The following is a 17907-nucleotide window of genomic DNA, read 5'->3' on the forward strand; positions in this document are numbered from 1 at the left end:
ATATGATAGCCATCTTCAAATATCTAAAGCAGGGGTCAGCAAACTTTTTCAGCAGGGGGCCAGTCCACTGTCCCTCAGACCTTGGGGGGCGGCGGACTATATTTTGGAAAAAAAACGAACAAATTCCTATGCCCCACAAATAACCCAGAGATGCATTTTAAATAAAAGGACACATTCTACTCATGTAAAAACACGCTGATTCCAGGACTGTCTGTGGGCCGGATTTAGAAGGTGATTGGGCTGGATCCGGCCCCCGGGCCTTAGTTTGCCTACTGATGATCTAAAGGATTGTCCCTTGATGGATAGAGCAAACTGAGTTTCTTCTGCTCTGACTAAACATCAGGCAGAACCTTCTGAAAGGTAAGAGCTGTTTGACGGGGGAACAGACTCCAATGAGAGGTGGTGTGATCTCCTTCCTTTGAGGTTTTTAAGCAGAAGTTGGATGGCCATCTGTCCTGTAAGATCTAGTTGAGATTCCTGCAATGCATGGGGCTGGACTAGATGACCCTCGGGTCCCTTCCAGCTCTACAATTTTATGATTCTATAATTCTATATATGCCCTGTTTAATAAGTGGTATAGATGGTGACAGAAGCCACGAAATTCAAAGACGCCTGCCTCTTGGGAGAAAAGCAATGACAAACCTAGACAGCATCTTCAAAAGCAGAGACATCACCTTGCCAACAAAGGTCTGTATAGTTAAAGCTATGGTTTTCCCAGTAGTGATGTATGGAAGTGAGAGCTGGACCATAAAGAAGGCTGATCGCCGAAGAATGGATGCTTTTGAATTATGGTGCTGGAGGAGACTCTTGAGAGTCCCATGGACTGCAAGAAGATCAAACGTATCCATTCTGAAGGAAATCAGCCCTGAGTGCTCACTGGAAGGACAGATCGTGAAGCTGAGGCTCCAATACTTTGGCCACCTCATGAGAAGAGAAGACTCCCTGGAAAAGACCCTGATGTTGGGAAAGATGGAGGGCACAAGGAGAAGGGGACGACAGAGGACGAGATGGTGGGACAGTGTTCACGAAGCTACCAGCATGAGTTTGAACAAACTGCGGGAGGCAGTGGAAGACAGGAGTGCCTGGCATGCTCTGGTCCATGGGGTCACGAAGAGTCAGACACGACTAAACGAGTAAATAACAACAACAACAACAACATAGATGGGAAATTGAGAAATTTCTAAATAACTTTTCAGTAAACAACTACAATGATAAAATGAAACAGAGCTGTGTACTGAACTAGAGAACTGTTCTCCCCTTCTCATCTTTCATAAGACTTTTATTTTTTTTAAAGAAAAAATCTCATTTGGAATCTTTGTTATTATAAATCTACAGCTCTGAACTGCACTCCTCAATAGCCACCTTGGAGTATGTGCTTTGCATTGATTTTAATAAATGGTGCTGCCATTCACTTCTAAGCTAATATGAAATTGTTTCCACGGGAGATTTGCCTGTAAAACAGCCTTCTTGAATGGGTAGGATTTGCGCAAGTGAAATTAAGGAAGCTTGGTTCTCGGTTACCATAGCGATGAACCTGTCTTAAGAACTGAGGCAGAAGCATGAAAAGTTCACAAAGGGAAATTTAGCATAAGTGTGGTAAGTCAAGTGAAGAGGAAGGTGGCCTGGGCACTTCAGAAAAAGTGAACAGAAAGGTAATTTTTAGATCCTTAGTGTGAAATGTTCCCAGGGAAGAACACAACAGACATTTGCTCCCGTCCTCTTTCCCTGTTATATGTTGCAACTGAGGGGAACCAGGAAGAGAAGGGAGCAGAGCAGCGCAGCCTGTTTGGGCCCACAGGTCTGTGAGTGTCCTTGGGTTTGTCGTTTCTTGCACTGAGGTCTGGGTCGGAGCAATGGAAGGAAGTAACTGTTAAGTCGTGGGTGAACATATCAGACGACACAGCGATTATTCAAACAACTCTTGTTTATTCACAGGCCAGGACAGAACTGAACTGAAGGGTTCTGTCAGCCTGCTTATATAGAGCTCCACTACAATGTAACTGTAACAATTCCAATCACTGAACGTCACTTTCGATCCCTTATTTGCATAACTATCTACAGTATCCCCCTGCTGGCCCAGGGTGAGAACTTCAGTACATAACAGTAACCATCTCCCACGACAACACAGTGATTGGGAAAGGGCAGGGGTCTGCAACCCGCGGCTCCGGAGCCGCATGTGGCTCTTTTACACCTTTGCCGTGGCTCCGGGGCAGATACTAGCGAGGGGAGGAGGCGCATTGTGTGCCCCGACACTCCCCACTGTGGCGGGCGCTGTACTGGCTGTGACGTCGCATGGGGGTGGTGCGTGCGTTAGTCACGCACCGTCCCGACGTCACCTTCCCGCCCGCTGTCAAATCGCGGCTCCGGAGATATATTTGTTTTAAATGTCGCAATGGTTTTGCGGCTCCCAGTTTTTTTTTCCCTTCAAAAACGGGTCCAAGTGGCTCTTTTTGTCTTAAAGGTTGCAGACCCCTGGGAAAGGGGTATTGACACAGAGACAAGCAGTGGTGGTGGGGATTGTTGGACAAGGAGGCATATTTCTGTTTAGGGGATTATAACACCACAGTACCCATGAAAGCAAACCCACCATAAAGAAATGGTCTTCTGCCATGGGTGTATATGTCCAGATCTCATGAATAATAAGGTTTTTGGTTAGAATGCAGTCACCCTCCTTCCCCACTCCCCCTTGTACAGTGCTGGCTCTGAATCCTATCACACAAGTTACTAAGCCCGGGAGTGGATTGCAATGCTACATTTAGCCCTAATATGTAGCTAAGTCTGCGTATAGGATTTTCAGCATCTTCAGGGGATAAGGGTTTTCTTTAGCGTTGTGCACACAATACATAAATAAAAAGAAACGTGACCATTAATTTTATTTGAAATATGATTTTACCATGCTTGCCATCAAATATTTTTTTTCTTTTTTAAGGACTGAGCACAAATGACCTCCTAACAATTCTCCATCCCATTTGTGGTTGGCGAAATATGTCTGCAGGGTGTGTGTGTGGGGAATAGCTGTCAACTTTCCCCTTTTCTTGCAAGGAATCCTATTTGGAATAAGGGAATTTCCCTTTAAAAAAGGGAAACATTGACAGCTATGGGGGGGGGGGGGATCAACTGAGATTGCTTCGGACCTAGACAGATTCTTTGTGTTCGACCCTGAATCCTGCTCTTTTGGAGAAGAGTTTTGATAAAAAGCTTTTATCTTCTGGGACTGAGACCTTCATCCCTGAAAGCACCCCCTGGTAACCTACCTCACAAAGCTTTTGTAAGGATAAAATGGGGGGGGGGGGGAGTGAAGCATGCATGCCACCTCAAGTTCTTTGGATATTGATGCAAGTGAGTAAATAAACAAAATGTCACCCTAGAAGCCCCCATATGATGTTCTAGAAGCCACCAGCATTCAGATAGTGGACAGATTATTTCTTTTGCATCTTACCAGCAAGGATCATTTCTTTTTGGAATGTAAATGGAAAAGTGTTATCATGGATTAAGAAGTACACACTTCAAATTATTTGGGACAAAATCAGCAAGCTGCACTTGTTGCAGGAATGCGAGCGTGAAAAAAATATTTCCCTGATGAAATTCTGCCACCTAGTGCTTCTTTCCTAAAACACAGACAAAGTGTGTCTAGAGAAAATGTAAAGACCAACCAGCTATCATAGAGTATATTACAGTGCAATTTTGTGCATGCCCACTCAGAAGGCAAGTCCATTGAGTTTAAGGAGACTTACCCCCGGGTAAGTGTGTTTAAGATTGCAGTCAGTTACCCATGAGCTTTTATCAACTTAAGTCAGGAACGTCATCTGTGTGGCAAAGTTGCTACAAGGTTCTCTTTAGTGAGATTACAGCAAGTTGAGAATTTAAATAATAATAATAATAATAATAATAATAATAATAATAATAATAATAATAATAATAAATCTTATTTATACCCTGTCCACTCTGGGCAGCTTGCAGCATATATAAAAGCATCAAACATAAAAAACTTCCTGATACAGGGTTGCCTTCATATGTCTTTAAATAATAATAATTTCAGTACGCACAATTAATAATTCTTGGAAAGTTAGCTAGTATAACTGTATTTGTATCTGCTCCCATTAGATGACAATTTTCACAAATGTTCCAAATTTATTTTAAACTTCAGTATCTCAAATAATTTTGAATAGTATGTCAGTTTGGACCCTTAGCTATTTTCCCCATTTTCTTTCCCAAGTAATGAAAATAAAACTGCCAACTTCTACAGTATGCAAGTCAATGCTTGTTCTCTTTTAACAAACTAGAAGGCTGTGGACCTTTTATTTCATATAGCTATTTATATAGCTTTAAATGTCTGCATGAGTTTCCTCTGCCTCCCCACACTGACCAGGAAGGTCTAAAAGGGGCTTCTAAGTGGAGTTGTACAGATGCCCTTAGAAGCCTCTGGCATGACTGAGAACCCTGAAAATATAAAGTTATTGACTGCAGTGCAAGCTTCTCACCAATGTGGTAAGAATCCCACTTATCAAAAGCCTTCCTCTACTGATTACCTGATCAATCCAGCAGATCCCTGTGGCTGCTTTAAAAGTAAACATGAAGTTGTTAGGACTTCCACTCCTGGATCTCCTATGGTCTATGTAGTTTGGCCCTTAGTAAAATTAATATGGAGCAGGAATTTCATAGAAACATAAGGTTTGAAGGGACTGCAAAGGTCATCTATTCCAACCCACTCAGTGCTTTTTTCTGGGGCTACGCAGGTGTACGTATACCCCTAAACATTTTGTGAACCTTTGTACTTCTGTCCATTTACTGTATTTATTGTTCCCTATTTGAACTATAAAATGGTGATTTTCTTGAGTCAAATTGAGAGTACCCCTAAACATTTTTTTAGAAAAAAAGCACTGAACCCACTGCAATCCAGGAATCTTTCACCCAACATGGGGCTCAAACTCACAACCTGAAATAAAGAGTTTCATGTTCCAGTAGCTTTCCAGTTGTTGTTAGAACACAATTCCCACCATCCCTACAACTGGCAACACTGATGAGCCTGCTGGGAATTGGGCTGCAAAATCTGGCAAGTCAGCTATGGAAGAATAAATATTCATGAGAGCCAATGTGGTGTAGTGGTTAAGAGTGGTAGATTCGTAATCTGGTGAACTGGGTTCGCTTCCCCGCTCCTCCACATGCAGCTGCTGGGTGATCTTGGGCTAATCACACTTCTCTGAAGTCTCTCAGCCCCACTCACCTCACAGAGTGTTTGTTGTGGGGGAGGAAGGGAAAGGAGAATGTTAGCTGCTTTGAGACTCCTTAGGTTAGTGATAAAGTGGGATATCAAATCCAAACTCTTCTTCATGGTTTTGGCCTCATGTACCTAGTGACCAACGTCTGTTGGTTGCTATAGTGAATTCCTGTCTCCGGCAATATGGAAAAAATAGCACACAAATGTTGTGGCATTTGCATTTTATTTATTAATGTGTTTCCAAAGGCAGTGTGAAATGGCAAGGCACCCTGCATCTCAACTACTTAGCTGGATGAAAGAAGGTCTAACTTTATTTAAACCTATAGCTCATGGGTAGGCAAACTAAGGCCTGGGGCCCGGATCGGGTCCAATCGCCTTCTAAATCCAGCCCGCAGATGGTCCGGGAATCAGCATGTTTTTACATGAGTACAATGTGTCCTTTTATTTAAAATGCATCTGGGTTATTTGTGGGGCATAGGAATTTGTTCATTTCCCCCCCTGCTGAAAAAGTTTGCTGACCCCTGCTAAGCCCATCCTCTTACTTTGTACACACACACACACACACACACACACACACACACACACACACACGTTATTCTGCATCGAACCAACTGTGCTATTCTTGTAGCATCTCTGGTCAGATCTGTTTCAGTACAGTAATACCTGCGGCGAACGTCCATGGCAAACCCGGAAGTACCAGAATGAGTTACTTCCGGGTTTGCCCCTCGCGCATGCACAGAAGCGCTAAACCGTGCAGAAGCATATGCGCAGAAGCGCATACCACTTTGCCCTGCATCCTTTTTGGCTAGCAGCTGGGGCTCCTGAACGGATCCCAACCGCAAAACAAGGTACGACTGTATTTCCAGACATGAGACATAACAGTTTTGGGCTGAGAAACTTACTGTATAGTACTGTATGCCTCTCTACTCAGTGGGGACTTATTTTTAGGTAACAGGGTACAAGCAAGAACCTCTTTAAGCTGTAACTGTAAAAATAAAAACATTCCCTTGATATTTGACTGGTTATTGTAAGAACTTTTATAGGAGCCAGAGAAAGTAGAAGACAAGTAGACCATTGAGAAATTGAGTGATTTCGTTCGAACATGGAAATACAATATGCTTTATGTCCTAATGCAGTTGTAGGTGTAGTTGATAGTTTAATGAATTGCATTGTTTAGTAAATAAACAATGCAATTCATAAAATTATTTACTGTTTTCGGCTCAAGAGCTACCTTCTTGCATGAGCACCCTTCTGGGTGCCACACACCAATGGTGGGTGCAGCAAAACTAACTGTGACCAAACACACACATTCCCACATTGTCATCATTCAAGGACACATTCCACACAAGCAAAATTAGCAGCAGAGCAAGGCCAGCAATTGGTGTTTACTGGAGAGGGTGTGTGGCCTGGTCAGAGTCCTACAAGCCAGACAGAAACCCGGAGAGCTGCATTTGGCTTGAGGTTTCCCACCCCTGATTTCATAGTTTATATCCAGATCAGTAAATTAATCAGAATTTATTATTTTTGCACACTCCCCCTTTATTCTCCTTTGAATAGTCTTAAATCTATGCAAATTAATGATTATTTTGCAAAAGTGTAATGACTGATAATTTTTCTTCTTCTCAATTATCAAAATAAATAAGGAATTGCAGTCATGACTGCTCAGTTGCTGAAATGCTCCGATTCATAGCACTGCTATGTTGTTTTTCAGTTTATTAGAAGTTCAGATTAGCTTTACACCCCCTAATTCCACTTTTAAAACTCACACATTCCCTCCACAGGAATGTCTTTACCAAGGACGTGACCAAAAAGGCTGTACGTGCAGCCAGAGAAAACATTGTGTTCTCAGACAAAGGCTTCTTTTCATTACTACATTTAAAAACATGCCAGTCAAAATTACCTTTGCCATTAACATGTTTTTCTGGAAGTAGGAAAGGTGTCCTGCGAAAATGTTTGCAAGCATAAGAAAACCATTTCAATATTTTTGTAACAGGGATTTTTTAAAATATATTTTTTGTACGAAGACAGAATTCTATAAGAAACAATGTGGTTTCATTGACTCTAGACAATAAATAGATAACCAGTTCTTAAACTTTATTAACACTTGACATTCTTGCAAGAGTAATATTTTTGTAAAGTATTGTTTGAAGGTTGTTTGACTCTGCAGTGAAAAAAATTCCGAGATGTGAAATGAAATTGACAAAAAGTATTAAGGAGGTCCACACTGCAGTCCTCTGCATAGTTACCCTGAGACAATCTCCATAAAGTGCAATGGATACTCCAAAGTGCAGGATAGCCATCACTGTGCCCTCTAGGAGTTGGTGAACTGCAGCTCCCATTGTCCCTGAACTTTGGCTGAGCTGGCTGGGGCTGATGGGACTTGTAGTACAACATCTGGGGGACACCAGGTTCTCTACCAATGGTTGACTCGTGGCATAACAGAATAATCTTATGGAGATGTCAATGTTGGGGAGAATCCATGGCAGAATGACACCACTTCCTGTGTCCAGCTGGCAAGATGCAGCCATCACAAGAGATGGAATGCTGATGATTTCCTCAATGTTTTTCATTTTCTTTCTCCCTTCCCATTGACCACATTGACCTCAGCAGGAGCTGGCATAGTTTAGGGACCTATTTAGGGGCATTTCAGAAGGTAGGATCCTACAGATCCAAGGCCTTTCCCAATACACCACCACCGTCTCATTTTGTCCCCCACCACCAGTGGGACATCTACACCTGCAGAGCTTTCTGTGGGCATTCTGGAGTGGTATGTGCTGGCAAGCCACCATCTCCACCTCTGGAACGGCAGCTTCCTATGGCCCCTCAGCCAGCCAAATGCTGGTGTTAGGACTGCAGCCTTAACATCTTTTAATATTGTAAAATAGGTACCAGAGGAGTGGTTTCCTTATCTGGCTCCACCAGAAGTGATAACAATGTAGAGTTAATTAACCTCTGGTGAAGTAAATAGCACCAGAGTATTGTTATTGGTCATGTAAAAACGATTGCAGTGAGATCTGTTTTTGTACCTATGTAGTTCTATATTATGAAGCTTTTCTTATATAACACTTGGTGGTCACATTGCTAACAGCAGCTCATGCAGTTGGTTCAGAAGAAAAACCCGGCTGTTTTACAGTAACCAGGCATTAATTTCTAACTATTTATTGACATTTTTAATTTAATTTGCTGCAGATTTCATAAAATCTTGCCCCGCTGGCTGAAATTGAAGAACTGTTGTTGTTTTCTTGGTCATGTGGAATATCATCCCTCGTTTGCCACCTGAATCTAAAGACACATAACTTTCCAGGAATGTTCAATATTGAAAGAAAACCACAGCTAGATTTCCAACAGATCCCAAGTCGTGACTTGTCACCAAAATAAGTCAGTATTTTTTAAAACAAATAACAATAATAACTAGTTTAGTCAAAGTGATGTCCTCCAGATGTTTTTAGGCTACAGCTCCTATCATCCTTGACAGAACATGCTGTCGGGGGTTGGAGGCCAGCAACGTTTGGACAGCAGCATATTGGCTTCCTCAAACGAGGTCATGTTTGGTATGGAGAAATACGAGGGGTGCTTTAATGCAAGGCAAATACAAAGCTAGTTCCAGATCAGATCTCTTAATCCCTATAACCACAATTATATCAATGAAAATCTAAGTGTAAGACAGATGGCAAATATTAGCAGATTTAGTTGGAGAAAGTCCTCTTGAGATATATACTTAAGATCACACTTAGGTAATTTTGAGTTCATAGAGCAAGACCACAGAAGGGGCTGTAACCGAGGAGAAAGGTCATGGGGGGAAATCATCTGCTTTGTATACAGAAGGTCCCAGTTTCAGTCCCCAGCATCACCAGGCAGGACTGGGAAAGTACACTGTCTGAATCTGTAGGATGTGAAACACAAGAGCAGTCAAGTACAACATTCCTAGAGTGAACATGTTTACACATGGGGAGGAATGTTTGTCCAGCCATCAGGTAAACTTCCTGTTTCCTTCTGGGCTAGGACAGACTTCCTCTGCATGTGACTAGAGGTGGGTGTGGTCTCACCTGTGCAGGTAATGACAAAAGCACAGGGCAGGGCAGCCATCTCTCTCTCTCTTTCACCACATGCATCGAAGAAACAACATCTACTAAGCCAAAGATGCCCTCTTGGCTTCCAGCCAAGAGTGGACAAAGGGACTGTCTTCTTATGAGATAGATTCCAAGTGTATGTTACTTCATTAAGCTAAGTCTGCCTTCTGGGATCCGATTGTGAACAGAATGAGAGTAAACTCTTTTTATACTTTTGTAAAAGACCGTGTCGTCTCTTATATTTTATGAGGGAATAAGGGGAAAATACCAGAACAGTTATTATAGAGGCTTTAGCGAGCCTGAGCAAACACAGCCGTTGCAAAGTTTAAAATAAGGGGAATGTTACTCTGCTGAAATTGTGGAACTTGTTAACACAAGTTGGATAAGGATATAATCAGACAATATATCCTCTCCTGCATCCCTGAACATTCCCACAGAATCCCTGTAAGCGTAGACAATATTGTCAGTGTAGACAATATTGAGCAGATAGAGCAACGGCCTGACTTGATATATAAGGCAGTTTTCTATGTTCAGTGTGAGAAAGATCTTTGATTGAAATGTCTCTACCTGATCTTAAAGAGAGTCGGGAGGTGTAGGCAAACATGGCATTTGGAACAGTTTTAAATAAATAGCATTTAAAAAGTTTAAACATGCCCTTCAGCATGACCAGGCACTTATATCAGGACTTAGGAGCTCATCAGAGATATGGAGCAGATACTTACCAGTAGCCCCGATGAAACTGCAGCATTTACATAGCTGCCAACCTACTTAAGCTGGGAAACAAGATTTGTCTTGTCTGCAACAACCACCAGACAAGTCCACTGTCCTTTTGTCTTCCTACCAGTCCATCAGTGAAGTAAATCCCCGTGCTTGTCTCTTTACATAAAGTGCCCAGTTTAAAATTCTGGAGTCGCCCAGGAGCAGTTAAATGTAGACGGGTTCAGAAGTTTGCAGCATCCATTCAAGGACCTCAAGGTGTTGTTTGCTTTTAAAAAAGTCTCTGTGGAACGGTTAGCACTGGTGGAGAAGGGAAAATAAGTTTTATTACTATTGTAACAGTAATTTAAATAAAGGTAAAGGTAAAGGTACCCCTGCCCATACGGGCCAGTCTAGGGTTGTGTGCCCATCTCACTCAAGAGGCCGGGGGCCAGCGCTGTCCGGAGACACTTCCGGGTCACGTGGCCAGCGTGACATCGCTGCTCTGGTGAGCCAGAGCCGCACACGGAAACGCCGTTTACCTTCCCGCTAGTAAGCGGTCCCTATTTATCTACTTGCACCCGGAGGTGCTTTCGAACTGCTAGGTTGGCAGGCGCTGGGACCGAGCAACGGGAGCGCACCCCGCCACGGGGATTCGAACCGCCGACCTTTCGATCGGCAAGCCCTAGGCGCTGAGGCTTTTACCCACAGCGCCACCCGCGTCCCCGTAATTTAAATGCTTGCGTATAAATTCTATGGGTTCCCTAACCTGAGCCACACCACCATATTCCCTGTGTTTGAAGACTGTCAGTTTTAAAATAATTCTAAGAGAGTCACTGCATCCATGAGCTATTATTGTTGATTTCTCCCATCAGTACTCTGAGGCTATAGGGTACATCTCAAATATCTGTTGGACTTCAGGGTGCCTATTCATCACTAGATGCACTTAATGCAGGAGGCTGTTGTGATTTACTGTTGTACTTGTCGCTGAGAGTATGTTTTGTGTTTTGTTTTACTTTTCTTTTAGGTGTTGTATTCTAAAATGGTTATGTGCTCTGCTCTGGGATGAGCAATGAGAGTGGCTCACAAAACATCTGAAGCTAAAGACCTAGCAGGTTCATTAAAATAAATAAATCAGTCTCTGGGTTGGCTTAGGCTGTGTACCAATGCACAGAGATTGAGTGGTGAGCCCAATGTGGATCTGCTACTCTCTGCTTTTGGCCAGATGTACATACTTCCTTAGGGACGCGGGTGGCGCTGTGGTCTAAACCACTGAGCCTATTGCTTGCCAATTGGAAGGTTGGCGGTTCGAATCCCCGCGACGGGGTGAGCTCCCGTTGCTCAGTCCCAGCTCTTACCAACCTAGCAGTTCGAAAGCACACCAGCGCAAGTAGATAAATAGGTACCACTGTGGCAGGAAGGTAAACGGTGTTTCCGTGCGCTGCTCTGGTTTCGCCTGAAGCGGCTTAGTCATGCTGGATAAACATCGGCTCCCTCAGCCAGTAAAGCGAGATGAGCGCCGCAACCCCAGAGTCGTTCGTGACTGGACTTAACTGTCAGTGGTCCTTTACCTTTACCTTTTACACACTTCCTTACAGAATCAAGCTTAGGGCCAACAAGTTCTTTCTGTTTCCAGAAGAAGTTTGCTGTGCACAGTGCTGATTGGCTGGTCCCTGTGACAGCCAAAAAAGCTTAAACCGTGGTTTCTTGCTGTGCTCATGGTTTATCATAGAGGGAAAGCCTTAAATAATGCATTTGGATGTCATGCTATGTGAGCCCTGTTGTGAAGGGAGATGTGAAGTGGGCATTCTTGGGTTGCAACATCGCTTACTAAATGATACCTTATGGAAGTGCTATTTATGAATGTGGCCTTTGTTTGTGTGTAGCTGGTGAGAGGTGATGTGCATAGAAACCAACTTCAAATTCTAAGATTAATAGTTATAAAATGATAGCTCGACAATGTTCATGAAGTCTGAAGCATTAACTTTTGAGCTACCTTTTCATTATCTTTGTATTATCTTTTTGCAGTATTGCATATAGTATTCCTGTATTCTGTAAGAGAAATAATTGAACTTCAGATGTGATTCTCTGAAGTGAGATTCTGCCATTCTATAATTACCTGTTAAAGAGGTTTAAGCAGCAGCTAACTATTTCTGTGCTATTGCTGGTCATATTGAAGTTGTTTTCAAATAAAGCAGTGCATGGATCTCCTGCAACAGATAATATTCCTGAAAATAAAGCAAAAAACCTCCTTTATTAAGTAATAACCATATTTCTTGCTTGCAGTTCCAGTACTATTGAAAATGACTTGTACGGCCCCACCTACAGTGTGAACCCAATTTCTTCCACTTTTCCAGTTTACAATGGGAGACAAATTCTGTATCAGTTTTGCCTCTTTCCTCATGTGTTTTAAAAAGTGCCACAAGCACATTTACTCATTTATATGTTTATATGATCCTTAAACTTGGTGATATCACAGTCAGAAACATTACAAACTTCCAAGTCTACTCCCTTCCCCGCTTTTCAGAGCTTGATTCAGAAATTTAAAGTCTATTTGTACTTAATGTGATGCTTCCAAAAGCACCACTGAACTAGATAGAATATATGGGCTGCCAAATGTTAACAGAACCTTTTGTCTTTGGAAAGGGTGGTTTAATGCATACACTGATTTTAAATCAACAAAGCCAATTTGATCCCCAAACAAGCTTTTTATCTGATTTTTAGCCAATGAGACAGACTTCCAACAGGGGGTGCTACCATTGAATTTACAAATGGTCAGGCAGATCTTACATATTTGCCAGGACAGTTGATAGAACATTTGTACTTTGTTCATCCTGATAGAAAAGGGGCTTATCTGGCCTTGTAGACCTTTGCAGGATGCTTACAGTTGGATCGGCAGGTGGGCTGCCTGCAGGCTTGCCAGAGGCTGTGAGGACAATTTGCTGCTCTTTAATTGGGCACAAAAATAAATCAAATCTCTGGTTAAAACATCCAGTCCAGAGTGTATCAATTTGAAGTTTCTAGAGATAAAGTCCGCAGTTTTAGCTGTCAAGGAACAAGCAGCCTAGACTGATAAACACCACATTTTCACAGTGCTCAGGTCTCCAAAATGAAAAGCAGTTGATAAAACAAGTTAAGTCCAATTAAAAGCTGTATAAAAACCAAGTTAAAAATCTCATTAACTACAGAGCACTGGTTTCAGCTGCCTCCCACATCACCACTCAGTAAAAAGAAAGCTGACAAGACAAATAAGCTCCAGGCCTGTTAATTGCTATTGGAATCACAGCTCCACATTCTTCTGTCCTCTGATTTTCAAGATAAGATAATTGATCTAAAACACGTTAAAACCAATTAAAATTGTGTGACCTGTGGAGCTTCAGAGGCAGCTGTCTGCCCTGTCGCCATCTGAACCAGAAGTCAAAGTTTCAGTGATTTTAGTGGAAATTCCAGCCACCCACGTGTGCAATACAGAAGAGCTTGAGCTGGATTGTAGGTTCATTAGTACAAAACTTTCCTCTTCTTTCCAATTTGAGAATGTATGGTGGAAGTGCAGCGCTGGAAATATTATTTTCCTTTTCCTTTACCCCTTTCAAATAGATGCACTGCCATCAATTTGCATGCCCGCTAATATAGATCTTGAAAATTACTGATAAGAGATAAAGGGAGAAAAAGTAACCTTAACATAATAATAATAATGAACACAGAATACATCCTTGCAATGAGGTTTAGCACCACACCAAAATGTCCTGGAGCCAGCCGGGTCTGCTGAAGAACACAAACAAAAACACTGCCATCCTGTGGTAGAAAAAAATAAGGTACCTGCAATGCAAGCTGTCATGAAGCAGGCCACCGTGCCAGCAATCATGGCTCTCAAGGCCCCGCCGGCAATGTCTCTCTTCCGGGAAGGAGCCATGGATGCTGAGGAAGAGATTTGAGGAAAACGACATCCACTATCAGTTCTTGCCTTCTGGAATGTGAAGCAGTTCCGGTCAAGGTTTTCCTGAACCCTCCAACCAGTGCCGGATTCACGTATAAGCTAAACAAGCTATAGCTTAGGGCTCCATTCTTTTGGGGTCCCCAGAAAAATTTAAAGGAAAAAAAAATTGGATGTACATTTCCAAAATATAAGATAAAAAGCAAATAAAATAAAGCCTGCATACAGCAACAGTGTTTTGTGTTGTGTATGGTGTATACTCAACACAAAAAAACAGCCACAATTTGTTGTTGACAAGGGACAGCTGGACATATAAAGGGCCCCATTACCTTCAGTAGCTGAGGGCCGCATCAAACCTAAATCTGGCCCTGCCTCTGACTATCTCTGCACCAGCTAGACTTGACCAAGCAGCCAGGAAAGTGTCCAGTAGCCTCTGGGCCAATTTTCACATTAAAGGTAAAGGGACCCCTGACCATTAGGTACAGCTGTGACCGACTCTGGGGTTGCGCCTCTCATCTCGCTTTATTGGCCGAGGGAGCCAGCGTACAGCTTCCGGGTCATGTGGGCAGCATGACTAAGCTGCTTCTGGCAAACCAGAGCAGCGCACGGAAACGCCATTTACCTCCCTGCTGCAGTGGTACCTATTTATCTACTTGCACTTTGACGTGCTAGGTTGGCAGGAGCAGGGACCGAACAACAGGAGCTCACCCCGTCACGGGGATTCGAACCGCCGACCTTCTGATCGGCAAGCCCTACGCTCTGTGGTTTTAGACCCCAGCGCCACCCGCGTCCAGTGCAGGATACCTTTGCCTTTTTGGTATGACAATGGCTTCCTTAGGTATTAGCATGAGGTTGATGCATTCTCATGTATCATCCGGAGCCCATAAGTTCTGGCTACTCTTTGTAGATAGCCAGAGTTGGTGATTTTCGTGACCTTGAAATTTCCGCACCTCAGGAGAGAGGTGCAGAGTGTCTCTGACATCACACTGAGCTAGAGAGATGCTTGGAGGACCTCCACAGTACAGCACAATATCAGACGTTATTGGGATGGAGAGGGGGAGGACACACTGGTGGTGAGGCCTGTGCGGTTCAAACACATCAGCAGAGCCAATCCAGTGCTCTTGCTGCCACTGCGCAACCTTGCTGCCATCACACCCCTCCCGCTCTCTGCAGTGACTCAGCCAGACAGATGTCAGGTCAGCAGTGGAGTCCTGCCAAGCCATCCGCAGCTGCATTTATTGCAGCAGCAGGAGTGTTTGGGTTTGGATTATTTTTCTCCAATACTGTGCCCCAAACAAGAAGTAAACGTTTTCTTACTGAGTCCTCCAATTACGAGTCCCAAAGAGCCAAAGTTTGCAAATCCACAGAGAGCATAAGTGGCAATGGTTTCTGATCGAATCTAAAATTTGAAGAAAGGAAAACATCTTGCTAGGTTACATCATATTTGCCTTTGAAATGGCAAAATCTACCAAAATATGATTTAACCAGCTTCTCTGCTGTGTGCCTGTGGAAACTGCTGCTTTTCTTTAAATGATTCTCAGGGCCGTCTTAAGCATATCTGGCGCCGTGGTGCAAAGATCCCTCTGGTGCCACCTCCCCATTTCCCAGACCCTTTTTAGGGAGGATGGCGCTGCTGGCAACACGCCCAACTTTGCGAGGCTGGAGGAGGCGGGCAGCGGCTGGACGGCAGCTCTTCCAGCATGGAAGAGGCGGAGGCTGGACATGGCGGCTCCCGGCTCAACTGGCTGCTTCATGCCATGGTGGCCACAGCAGGTGGAGGCTCCAGGCATGGTGCTGCTTCGGCGTGGCATGGCGGAGGCGGGTGAGGGTGGCGAGTTGATGCCGGGAGGCGCCGCATCCAGCCTCCACCTCTTCCCTGGCATCCTCCAGAACTTGGTGCCCTGGTGCCCTGCACCACTAGCCTCTATGGGTAAGAGGCCCCTGATGATTCTATTGGGTATATACTGTATATACACATTGTTTTCCAACTGCAATCTATGAGCATATCTTCACTCTTCCCACCCGCTGTTCCCTGTTCATAATAAAATTATACAAGCATTTCAATTGATTATACGCTTATGAGTGCCCGCTCATGTTTTAAAGCAGCAATTTGTAGATATTTCTGGTCGCTTCTTGCCTATGTAGAAAAACACATTTCAAGGTCTCTTTTGTCCAACCTTTTCCTGGAAATGTTTGAAAGCTGGGAAGCCTCATTGTTGCAGGCTGTGGGGGTGGACATGCAGCAGGATAGACTCTATTGGAGATATATACATGTATCTAGACTTATTAGAAGGCTCTGAGAAAAATTAAAAGTTAAAAGTGAACCTTCCAGCCTCTTTTTCACTATGCCGTCATGTTCTTGCTGAATAGTTCTGGAATTACCAAAGCAGAGAACCCTTTATGATGCCTGGCATCAAACTTAGGAAGCACCAGAAGACACAGGTTCAAGCCTAACCACAACGATTTCTGCTGAAATATGAAGCGGCACAAAAGTTAAATAAATAAATAAATGTCCTTCATTGCAGTGACAGCACAGGCTTTCAACTTGCTCTGGGTGTAGTAGTGAAATGACCACTTCACCATGAACAGAATGGCAGCCTAGACCACTGGAAATCAGTTTCTGATACTCCAAAATTGCAATGAAAATGGACTGTCAGTTCAGGTTCAGTCTGAAATGGTTCACTCTGAAAGAAAATGTGGCATTTTTAGGCAGAAAGTCTTGGATTCAGAACTCTCAAAGTACTTCCTAGGAAGACGCACTAGCTGTAAAGAAAAATATTCTGCCACTCTCTTCAGATCCCTAGGGAATTGTATTTTGTACCTTCCCTTATCGAAACGGTTCCTGCAGATTGGGGCAGCGATAAGAATTAGCCTAGTCATCTTATCCCCCTGCCTCCACATTTGTGCCCTGCTCCCTGTTGCTAAAAGGGAGATTATGCTGCTTAGCTCAGATTGGGTGCTGTGAGGTAACAGAATTAAATGGGCATTAGAAAAATATTCTGTGTTGCTATAATAACACATGCTTAACCAAAGTGGTTTTTAAATCAGAAATCAATTTTATTCGGTGTGACAATTGGAACCTCTGAGAAGGCTGGGTCAAATAAAAGCAAAACTGTGCAAGGATACTCACACTCAGATATTGGTTCTCTCCACCAATGTACTTTTCCCCTCCTGCCTTCCTCAGCTTGATCAGTTCTGAAAGATCTTTATAAGCCACAAATTCATTGAAGAAGGTCTTATAGCCTAGAAGTCTACCAACAAGAAAACTGTCTTCCCAGTCGACTCCCATCATGAATGAAAATGGCATAAAGACATAAGCACAAATGACCTAGAGAGAGGGGGGGGGGAGAGGGGTTGATCTAAAAGCCAATAAATACATTAACCACATATTGGTATTTCTCAGGGCTTTTTGTTTACGTAAAAACAACCACCGCCTCCTATGTTCCATTGCTTTGCTGTGATAACCAAGCTGGTCAGGCTCACAAATGCATCAGTATGGCTTTAGAAAGCAAGTCAATATTAGGCAACCCTACCTTTTGTCATGTCAAGCCATTGGCGCCAGTGCAAAGCACGCATAACAATGGGAAACAAAAAGGAGCAGGTAACTGGGCAGTCCATTAAACTCCCCTTCCCTAATCACCCCTCTCTGCAGTTGTGTTTTAATAATTTTTTTTTAAAAGGATATTTATTAAAGTTTCAAGAATGAAGCAAATTTCACAACACATAGTAAAAAAAGAAAAAAACACCATACAAACAACAACAAAACACAATAAAAAACCCATCATAAAAGACAAAAAAGAAACAAAAACATAAAAAAAGAAAAAAGCCATTTTCTTGAATATTATTCTCATAGTCCTCTTTCTGGACTCCCTCACATCTCCCTTTTCTGTGTTCCCTTCTACAAAATCTTGTTCAGCAATACCTCACCTTTTTTCAGATCTTAATTCATATTATACACTTCAACTATTATGCCTCTATTCTTCCCTCCA

At 43.1% G+C, this 17907-nt stretch overlaps 1 protein-coding gene across 1 annotated transcript in view; it reads right to left on the reverse strand.

Annotated features, from left to right (window-relative positions):
• Positions 1 to 7291: 7291 nt before the first annotated feature.
• SLC28A3 (solute carrier family 28 member 3) overlaps positions 7292 to 17907 on the reverse strand; it is a 50546-nt gene continuing 39930 nt past the window's right edge. Inside the window, exons 14-18 of the mRNA XM_077936014.1 lie at positions 17049 to 17246; positions 15236 to 15317; positions 13804 to 13902; positions 12104 to 12212; positions 7292 to 10305 (exon numbers count right to left, since the gene is read on the reverse strand). Of these exons, the coding sequence (XP_077792140.1) occupies positions 10185 to 10305; positions 12104 to 12212; positions 13804 to 13902; positions 15236 to 15317; positions 17049 to 17246 (609 nt within the window). The 3' untranslated portion in view covers positions 7292 to 10184. The remainder of the gene's footprint in view (positions 10306 to 12103; positions 12213 to 13803; positions 13903 to 15235; positions 15318 to 17048; positions 17247 to 17907) is intronic.

The sequence above is a fragment of the Podarcis muralis genome, chromosome 11 (assembly GCF_964188315.1).
Source record: "Podarcis muralis chromosome 11, rPodMur119.hap1.1, whole genome shotgun sequence".
NCBI lineage: Eukaryota > Metazoa > Chordata > Lepidosauria > Squamata > Lacertidae > Podarcis > Podarcis muralis.